This window comes from Hakea prostrata, chromosome 2 (assembly GCF_041222555.1).
Source record: "Hakea prostrata isolate BN-2017 chromosome 2, UWA_Hpros_2, whole genome shotgun sequence".
Classification (NCBI taxonomy): Eukaryota; Viridiplantae; Streptophyta; class Magnoliopsida; order Proteales; family Proteaceae; genus Hakea; species Hakea prostrata.
Window position 1 is genome coordinate 56,922,712 of NC_142601.1, and position 10,876 is coordinate 56,933,587.

A 10,876-nucleotide genomic window follows, 5' to 3' on the forward strand; every position below is an offset into this window, starting at 1 on the left:
TTGAAAAAAAGAGTGAAGTTTCTATTGAATTTGCAAGCAATGAAACTGATAACATGACTCCTTTTCCACTTTTTTTTTTTTTTTTTTCAGGTAGGAAAAACAAGGCTTCTTGGTCATCCTTATTATAAGTTACAGTACCATGGGAACACCAAGATTAAATAAAATAAGAGAGATCATTCAAAACTGGCAAGAGAAAGGTACTCTTGATTCTTCTAGGCACAGGAAAGATACTCATCTTCCTTCACATGAACCGCCGGGGTGGTAGATGGAAAGCATTGAGCCGGAGTTTGCTGCTGCACCTGTTTCTGTTGCTGCTTAAAATTGATTCTGGAACACATACGAACTGCTTCCCCTGCAAGTGGGATAACAGGGAGGTTGTCACAGTTGCAGATCTCAATCATGAAACCATCTGGGTCATGGAAGAACAGTTGATCAACATGGGCTCCTCCCTCTTCTACAACCCTCTGCACGTACTCGATCTGCATCTCCTTGAGCTTCTTTTCCACTGCAGCCATACTTTCACACTGTCCACACAAACACAAACACAAACCAAAAAACAACATTTGATGAGCTCAGGAGATCAAGTACCAAACACCGAGACAAGATTAATATGAGCCCACAACCCTCCACGTGATAATGTCAACTAAAAGAGGAAACCAAAACTGAAATTAGGCCTGGAACAGCTAGCGAATTACTTGGAAGGAGATATGGTTGTCCTTGGGATCAATTTCTCCTTTCTTGGTCATCTTTTCAGGTTCTTCAGATTGCAGAAGATGAATCCCAATTCCATAATTGAATAACCTAAATCGTATAAACCACAGATCAGAATCAAGATCATGTTTGTTTTGAAATTCTGGGTGAAAAGATTTAATCTTCTCGCAATCGAGAGTGGGTTTAAATTAAAAAAAAAAAAATTACCATGCGCCATTAAAATCGAAAGAACCAGGCCTCCTAACAGGGAAGAACCCAAGAACGTCTTGGTAAAAATTCAACGATTTCTCGACAGACCTACATACGATTGATATGTGATTCAAGGACGTCAGAGGCAGAGCACTAGCGGATGATTTCAACATCTTCGAAGTTCAAAGTCGAAATTGGAAGCGATCAAGATAGAGATAGAGACAGCGAAACCAAAACCCAAAAAAAGTCTCAAATTTCAACAAAAATCCACCCAAATCTCCTAAAAAAACTAGGGTTATGTTTTCAATCTTTTACAGGATTACAGGATTACAGGTTTACAGGATTACAGGATTACAGGCGAAGATTATTCAGATTAAAAATCTGGGAAGAAAGGAACGGGTTTTTTCTCGCCAACTCAACGAAAGATCGAGCGTGAAGGATATGAGAAGCGAGACAACGATTTTGAACGGAGGGATTTGGGATTTAAAACGGAGAGTGAAGCAAAGACGAAGGGAGCTATTTTCGCACAAAGCTTCTTATGGCACTCCTTTACTTTAGCAGATGGTTCCCGTTTTATAGACGCGATTCCGGTGTCATTATCCGTTTCGGCCTCGCCTGGACGCCACGTAATCTAATATCGTCCCTTACTAATCCCTTCATTTTAGGATAGCGACGGTGAAATTACACGTAGATGCCACATCGATGACTTTGTCAACAAAATTATTTTTTCCTACCTGGTACAACCCTAAATTTACGTTACGGCCAGTGTTATCAATATCGACAATCGAAGAGTATCTATGGGTATTTTTGTAATATCATATAACCTTCGACAAGTAGAAGTAGGCCACGAGAGTGACGTGGTGTCGTAGATATACGTTCCGAAATAAGAGACCGAAATACATAAACCAGATAAAATCTTCCAATTTATTTATTTACTTATTTTAGTTCTTATTATCTTAGTGCCTTGTTGGGAATTTGCACGATATAGCACGCAAGCTATCCAGGAAATATGATTCCAAGGTACAACTCAGGCAGGATGGACCGGAACGGGTTCTGTGCCAGGCTGGAAATACCTTTTCTGAAAAAATAAAAATAATTTCTTTTGTTTTTTTTTTTAAATTAATTTATACCAACATAAAATAAATGCTAATTAATGCAGGGGTTCAATTTCAGTGCGGCGCATTTATTACTATACTATCAATGGTCGACCTTTCATCTCACCTTCAACTACTTGCGAGACAGATGGTCGATGGTTGACAGCAGGTGCTATACATTTAATGGACTGTCCGCTAAAACAGAGGTAAGATCCAGATTTAATCGAAGGCAAGAAGCCCGAATTGGTTTTAACTGCTTTTGGCATGTTAGACGGACTCATTGGATGGGTTTAGGTTTGGTTTTTGGGTCCAAGTGGTTTTGTCCGACCAACCTTGTTGTCCTAATTCATTGATGATCATTGATGATGGTTGGAGACTTTGGTAATTGGTACTTTATAGTCCTTGGAGAGGATATGGACTTTAGAAAATAAAAAATATTCCAATAGAATTTAATTTGTTGTTGAGTTATTCGACATGATTGAACATGAACGCCTAATTGTTAAGAAATAATCAGGAATCTTTTGGTAATTTTTTAGTTTAGTTTTCTTTGATGTATCATGGTAAAATCAACTTAAGATTGTATTTGGTCTCCTTCATGATGAATTTAAGTAGTATTTAGCTTTTAGGTAAATTACATGAAACTAAATGTCAAAGTTATTCGTATCTTTTTGAAATTTAAGACGAAACCCTACATTATATTTAAATAATTATAAAATTACACATAATCAAGGCCTACATAAATTGACCCTAGACCAACCTTTGTTCCTTGTAAAGAAATCACATAAAATTAAACCCCAGAATTTTATTGTACTTTAGATTCTTATCGTTTTTGTTACAAGTGAAATAAGATCAGTATCTTTAAGTGCATTTTTATTATTATTATTATTAACTATTTTATCACAAAACACTCTTTTGAGTCCAAGTGTCTCGTCATGAATTTTAATATGTTAAAATGTGGCTTAAAACGCCTGTATCTAGGACCATAATTGGGCACTTTCCCTTATTATATAGAGTTATTTAGTCAGCTAACTAAACGAAAATTATTATTCAGTCCATAAAACGACAATGGTAGATCAGATTCTTAATGGTTACTTTTTAATGTTAATAAGATAGCTTATAGCTTTGAATTTTCTTAATTGTTTCTTTTGTATTGGTATCAGAGTGGACGACCTTGCTTGGGTCCTGCGCCATAAATGCGCAGGACCATCAAGCCATGCACTTTGGGCAGTGGGATCGGAATTTCTGTAAATGCTCAGCATAAAAGCTTTTTCGCAAGGTGGAAGGTTCTAGTACCATGGAGACACCACTTTATCAAGTGTGTTTGATAAATTGTGTTGAGAATTTAGAACACATGAAAAATTGATGGGGGAGAGTTGAATGCTGCACGCATCTTCTGCCAGATGTTTTGATTTCGACCGTCCATCTTGCCATTGGTTAAAAGTGAGATGGACGGTCAAGATTTTGATCTTGTTGTTGGCAGCACAGTGCTGTGCATGGAGCTCAAATCCATGTATGAAGCTTCACTCAATTTTTAGGTTACACAATAAATAATTTTTATTTTTTTTAGGTGAAAGCAATAAATCCTATTCAATGAAGAAACTACAAAATTCCGGTCCTGACATCTCTAACATGCAGAGAACCAGATCCATGAAAACAATATGTGAAAATTAGCTGTCACTGATAAGGACGAGTGTGACAAAGGAGACAGAGGGACAAGGGAAAGGTCATCGATCATCAGAAAAAGTAGTAGTAAAAGAAAATTTGACAAAAAATAACGTAGTAAAAGATGCTGATCAACTATGAAAATAAAGCTGTTTTGATACAAACTCTGAAAATGAAGTTAGAAATGGGCCATGCTTGAAACCATCAGTTGCAGAAGTGTGAAGCCAAAGAATAAATACACAGTGGACCATCCTCACAAATCACGGATATTACCATTTTTTTTTTGCCAAACATGGATATTATCAATTATCATCAAAAGCTTGTGTACAGATCTTACACGTTTCTCACATTTTAACACATTTTGATTTGAGAACCCCACATCACACGCAGAGATATTCAAATCCTTGGAAGCTTCAATGGTGTAGAGAGAGAGTGAGAGAGAGACGGGTTTGTAATGCGCGTGAAGCATGACTAGATATCTAGTAATAAATATGTCATCACGATGAATTTCATTCAAGTTATTATTATAACTTAATTCCATCGTCATCTATCATCTTCTTCTGTGGGTGATGAGCTAAGTTAAGAGCTCAGCAGAGGGGATCAAACCCAGAAAAAAATGGAATGAAGCAGGTAATGGGGAGATTCTGTTGAGGGAGGAAGAGAAATTATTTTCCACCATTGCCGAATATATCAACAGAAGGCATCAATGGTGCAATCTTATCCGCACAAGTCTCTCTCACTGCTGTGCAACAAAGTCCAGGGCTATCTTATCTTGTTGCATAAGCATTGACTGATACGGAATCGATCCATTGCTGATTCAGTTGGTTGCGTTTGATCAGCGAATGCAAAGTCAAAAGTAGTCATTGAAATGCATAAGCTTACTAGGTATCCAACAGTGACAGGATCGAAATCTTCTTCTCTCATGCATGAACTCAAAATTTCAATGGTTGAATATAGGGTAGTACAAGATAGAGAGCATCAGAATTCTCTTTACAGTCCTAGCAGGCTAGCACCTTTCAACTTATATAGGTATCATGTAATTATATGGTTAATTAATTCATTAAGTACCCTGATCACCTTATCCTCTTCCTGTTAATTAATTATTTGGACTCTAAGCCATCTTCCTTATCCGGATGGGTGATCAAATGATAAATGACTTCAACTCAAGAGGGTTTGAAAAGACAAATCATTAGATTACAACACTTCATTAACAACAAATCCTTGGACGTTTTTTCAATCTTTTGTCCATTTTTGCATGCACGCATGCATGTTAGTAAGATGCCCAACATGTAACATTTATAAAAGTTTTCTGATTCAAGTCTCATCAAATGTATCCACTGGCTTTTCCGTTAAAAAACAATTTGTCCACCATGTGTTTGACGAAATGCTGATGAAGAAGCACGAGTCTGGATCATCACTCCTGTTCTCCTTACATTTTTCAGTCATATAATCAAGTGGAGTTTACGGACAAAAAATAAGAATAAGTGGAAGCAGGACCTACCCCAATACCTTATGGCCTCCCTTTATTTTGTGGTCCAGAAGTGTCCGGAGAACACACCCATCCACGTCACAGATCCAGACACACGGAGCACCGACTAGTTTGTGGGGTCGCTACAAAGCAAAGAACACAAAAGTAAAGGAGCAGAAAAGACAAGCGGGTGGAAGCCAGTGGAATACTAGCTAGTTTGCACCAACACCACAATGGATGTATATGTTGGGGTTAATATTTAACTAGGGTTAACAAAATATTTATGTACAAATTAAGATTGATACATATTAGGGTTAACATCTAACTAGTTAGACATGTTTGGACAAAGATATATAAAAAAAATTTAAAAAAAAGGTCCACTACAAATTATACAAGAGTACATAACTAATTTATAATTGTGATTCTATTTTGATACATAACTTTTCATAATTTATTAAAAATCATGAGATTTCAAATATAATTCAATTGTGAATGTCTAATCAAGAGAAAATCAAAAGGAAAGCACGAGAATGGGTGTTGAAGGGCCTACAAGTCGTAAATATGTGGTGTGCATCGCATGTCCATGAAGAGAAAGAATATAAAAGACTTTACGATGTTAATAACACAATCAATCATGTTCACATAGTAGACCAATGTGAAAATTACTGCACTGTTATTTTTTTTTTAATGGGACAGATCAACAAAATTTCTTAAAGATGCAATTTTTTTATTCTCATCCAACTTTGAACCAGATTTTGATCCCTAGGTAATAATTAATATACAAGCATCTATCCTACCCCAGAAGCTACTGAGCAAATGCATCGGTATAAGTTTTCTTTTTAATATTTAAATTGTATGATAATTTCAAATGGTTTATAAAAGCAGGGTTTTGAATTTTCATATTTTTCTTATTGAAAATAAAATTTTCACTTCTCAACAGTTGCAAACGAAATGTTTCTTTTACTATTAAAAAGTTGTTCCTTCCATAATAGTCTGCACCTCTGAGTAATGAGGTCATGGGGTCAATTCTTTTTTTAGTATATGTAACAATCTCCACTCCCTAATATAAAACTATCAATTTCCATTGAAAAATAAACGCTTCCATTAATTTTGAAATCTTCTGTTGAAATCATACAATCATTGTATGTGTGAGTTGAGAATGCACTCAATCATCGGTCGGAAGTGTTAAGAAAACAATAGATTTTTGTTTTTTGTTTTGTGTGAGTGTGTGTGGAAAACTTCACTAATTTATCGAAAATAAGGGAGAAACAGAACTACAGCTAAAAAGATCAAAGTCTTATTGAGAGGCACTATGCCAAAGAATCTTACCACCTTGAGTCTTGGCCACCTTAGCAAGGGAGTCGGCAACTCCGTTTTTCTTCCTAGAAATATGCTCGACAAATCATGACAAAAAGGAGAACATAATATGACGAATGTCCCAAACTAGAAGCTAGCTCAACTTCTGAAGCCATTGGACCCAACATGAAGTTCACTGCATTCACTAGAGGGAGATTATTAGATTCAGCAACAACATGATACCGTACATTGACCTACACAATAAAGTAGTCCCAACCGTAGTGCTAGTGTTTCTCTGCTTGTAACAATTAATTGAGAAAAGGATGATGGTGTTGTAATGGCAAAATTCAGGATCTCTAGGGCCTTACACACAATACAACCTAGACCACCAACACCACCTCCATAAGAAGCATCAACATTCATCAATTTATAAAAAGGTGCCGATCGCTGGAGGAGACCATCAAACCATGTTGTCGTTGTTGCAACTAATATAGGAGGGGGACTAAATGAAGCAGGAGGAAAAGCCTTTTGCATATACTAGTTAGATATTGACACATGCAAATGCACGTGACCATATAAGAGAGAGAAAAAAAAAAACAAAGAAAAAATGGAAACATAAAATTTTTCATAATAAAAAATTAAAAATAAAATCAATTTTTAGGGTGAGGAGAAAGAGTTGAAACTTTTAAAAGGGAATAAGAATAAATAGAAAATAAAGAAAATAAATACAATAAAAAATAAAAGAGGATTATTATTAAGGAAACCATCATTGAATTTTGTACACAAATAAGATTTATTTTTAATTCATTAATATAATTTTTTTTCTTTCTAAATATTTAACTTTTCATTACTGAAAATAAGAAGATCTGAATAGCCTAGAGTAGCAGATTGATTAATCAACAATAAAATGTGAGAGCAAACTCCACCAAACCCTGAAAAATTTTCCGTAAATAACCTGAAGCTAGAAAATTTAATTTAGAATTCTCTGACTCACTAAAAAAGTGAAACATTACAGATGTAAACTTAGCAATTAAAGAAGAAACATGGTCCAGAATTGAGGAGATTATCAATCCATGCCTATGGCTAGCTACAAATAACCACTAGTAGTTATTTTTCTAAAAAAAATAAATAATTAACGACTCTCGAGACATTCTTAGTTTGTTTGCATAAAAAATGATATGATGGAGAGAATTAAAGATGGAGATAATTATTTATGCTTGATATTTTAAAAAGAAATGGTATTAGGGAGATAATCAAAGATGGAGATAATTATCTATGTTTGATATTTTAAAAAGAACGGATAGATTCTACATAACAAAAAGAAAAAAGACCCGTTAGACTTCTAGGAGAATGATTCAAGGGTTGGATTTTGAAATAAAAGAATTTAGTTTTTTTATTTTTTTTTTCCCTTTCAATTTTGTTTTACAAATAAGGTTCATTGTTTGGAAATCATATCTAGAGAGATTATAAAGGAATTTAGGGCTTTGGTGGGCAATCATGGCTTTCCATAAATAATGGTTTGATTGAGAGAATCAAGGAAATGAGATAATTATTTGTGATAATTAATTTTTTTTAATTTAAAATAAATTGTTAGTATAATGATTAAATAATTCAAAACGGGAGGGAGAGAATAATGGTCTATTTGGTTACACGAGTCTAAGAGATTTCAAATCTGTGGAGTCATAATTAGTCAATTAAATCTCTCAATAATGTGATAAACAAACATAAGATACATATTCAAAATCTCTTTAACTCTTTGACTTAGCTTTAAAAGCCAATAAATTCTTCCACATCTTAGAATCCCAACTCCCAATCCCATTGATGGATATTAGCAGCTTCCAGAGATCTCTTGCATTACATATCATGTGCTCTGCCGACTTAACAGTAAAAAAACACGTTGTTTATGAGCACTCTAAATCTGATGATCCAAACTGGGAAAGAGGGAGACCTGCATCATCATTAATGTCAGTTCTTCATGTTCTCTGGTTAATGAAGTCAGCAACCTTGCCCAAACTAAAGAACGCGTGAAGTGAACTGCATGAAGATTCTATCTCACTTCTCATATGAAATAAAATACTACAAAAATATACAGAGTTAGTAGCTTCAACTGGAAAGAAGGATATATATATAAATTTGCAGAAGATATATATACCTTATTTATCAAACAAGGTCGGTGGGTGGTCGGTACCAAATTCCAAGCCATCCATTGATAAAAAATCTTTGTAAATCCAACAAAAGTTTCCTCATCACCGTCATGGAGTGAGAGGATTAATTCAAGGTGTTCTTTACAGAGACTTAGTTGTTGGCTCTTATGAGAAGAAAATTAGTTAAGGGTTTCAATGCGTATAAAGAAAAGAAAGGTATCAAGTGTGTTTTTGACCAAACATTCTGCAAAACAAGACTCTCGATAATCAAACCATGTCAAGAAGTTTTGGACGGCAACAAGAACAGTAAGGACCAAAACAATATCATTGTCTTGTGGAAAACCATTTTTTAGGTATGCAAGGGTGTCAACTCTTGAGAGACGTAATGGTTTTTGATAAATACCTTTTTTGTTATCTCCTTTGTTGTAGTTTTAGTTAGGTTTTTATAAATCGTTTTCAATATAATGCATCATTAGAAGTGTTTCCTTGAATTGCTTACTCTTTAATTCCATTGGATGCTTGCAAATTTTCCTTCATTTTTTTCCTTCTTCCTTCTACTCTGTGGCCGAAGATGAATCGATTGGCTCTTTCTGTGCTATAACATCGGATATGATAAGTTTAATTTTATGTAAAGCAGACTTTTGTTTTTAAAGTATGAGAAACTGTAGTGGAAGAATACTCAATAGGAAACGAGCAACAATTCTTACCAGGTAGACTACAACGACAACCGAAAGTTGAAAAATAATTAGGCCAGAGCGAGAAGAATCATAATCATAATTTGTTAGATATCTACCATGACAAACAGTGAATTATAGAATAACTCGAACAGAAAAGAGAGTTATGTGATATGCAGAAGTAAAGCAAACCATCAAAGTTTTATAATACTCTCTCCAACATAAGTGATAACCTGAATGAATACTCACAAAGTAGAGATTAAAGATTGGGTGGGAACTAAAACATAGAATTAAGATTATTTAATCTATAATATAATTAACATACCTTTTTGAAGATATATTCCAACCTTGTAGAAATGATATAAAACAAAATGAAGATCTTGTACCACTAAAGCAAAACAAAGTGAATGATGAAATTTGAAGATGATTGCACAATATAAAACATGAATGATGCCAAGGATCTCACAAACAATCAAGGTCCTCACCCTAGTTGGACAGCTATACCATCATTTGATATTTTGAGCTTCAAAAGATTAAGATCCATTTGCTTGTGTGACCTTGAGATATTTATATCTCTAGGGTGGAGATGACCAGCCATAAATTCCACCCTAAGTGAGATGCTAGCCCACTAATGCTCATAACCAGAATGCTTTTAAAGTTTATCTTGACAATTACTAAAAAGCCCCCAAAAGAATTAGGGAACAAAATTATAGAAATTACCATTAAAATAAAACAAAATAAAATTGGTTTTGCAAAAATAGAGAATAAAATAGATAAGTTTTTACTAATATATAAAAACAAATTTGAAAACCACTTTATTGATAAATCATTTCAAAAGACAGTCTGTAGGTACGTATACACTTTCATAATTGTCAAGTCACTAAGATCAACACTCAATATACACATAATTTTTACATGGATGGACTCCACAGATTCAAAGTGTACTAACTATAGAGAGATTAGTCCTCATATCTCCTATAGTTTGAGCAATTTTAACTTGCATCCCTCAAATCCATCATAGTCCAATAATATATATTTACACAACAATACATTATGATGGGTGCGGTCAAGTCAAGGACTAAAAAGTGATTCAAGCCAGATGATCATCCATAAAAATAGTCCAAACAATCCAATGGACCAAAGAGCCACATAAATGCCACTTGTAATCAAATAACCTTACAAGTGTCAAATGTGAATGTGCAAGTAATATAATGACACGTGTTGGACCACACAATTCCTACATGGGTCATATCAGATGCAAAACAAAACTATAAGCCTTTCTAAAGAAAAGAAAGATAGCTGATTAGGAGTGGCTTCTTGACCACAAAAACCAATGGATCCCACTGGTGAAAAAGTTTGTTTTTTTTTTTCTTCTTATTTTCTTTTCAAAAAGTGTTTTTCACCGTGGGCCCCACTGATTTTGTGGTCAGGAAGCGTCGGGGGAGCACAAAGGGGTCGCTGATCTGGACTTCTAGTCTCCTAGCAATATCATTGCTGCAGAGCTCCTAGCATGGTGAAGATAGATATTAAGGGGATGACCTCTAGGGTTTTGTTTCGGTCATTAGGCCACCCTTATTTGGGCTAAACAGTTCTTAATCCTTCTTAATTGGGCTAGTGACCCAAATGGGCTCTGAGCCT

General features: G+C 34.8%; 1 protein-coding gene across 1 annotated transcript; it reads right to left on the reverse strand.

Moving 5' to 3' along the window:
- LOC149025126 (glyoxylase I 4-like) lies at nt 1-1,435 on the reverse strand. The gene is made up of 3 exons (XM_089145344.1): nt 919-1,435; nt 696-801; nt 1-524 (listed from the first exon to the last, which is right to left on the reverse strand). Exons 1-3 carry the CDS (start codon nt 1,071-1,073, stop codon nt 213-215), a joined length of 573 nt encoding a protein of 190 aa, XP_089001470.1. The 5' UTR covers nt 1,074-1,435; the 3' UTR covers nt 1-212.
- Between the last annotated feature and the right edge of the window lie 9,441 nt (nt 1,436-10,876).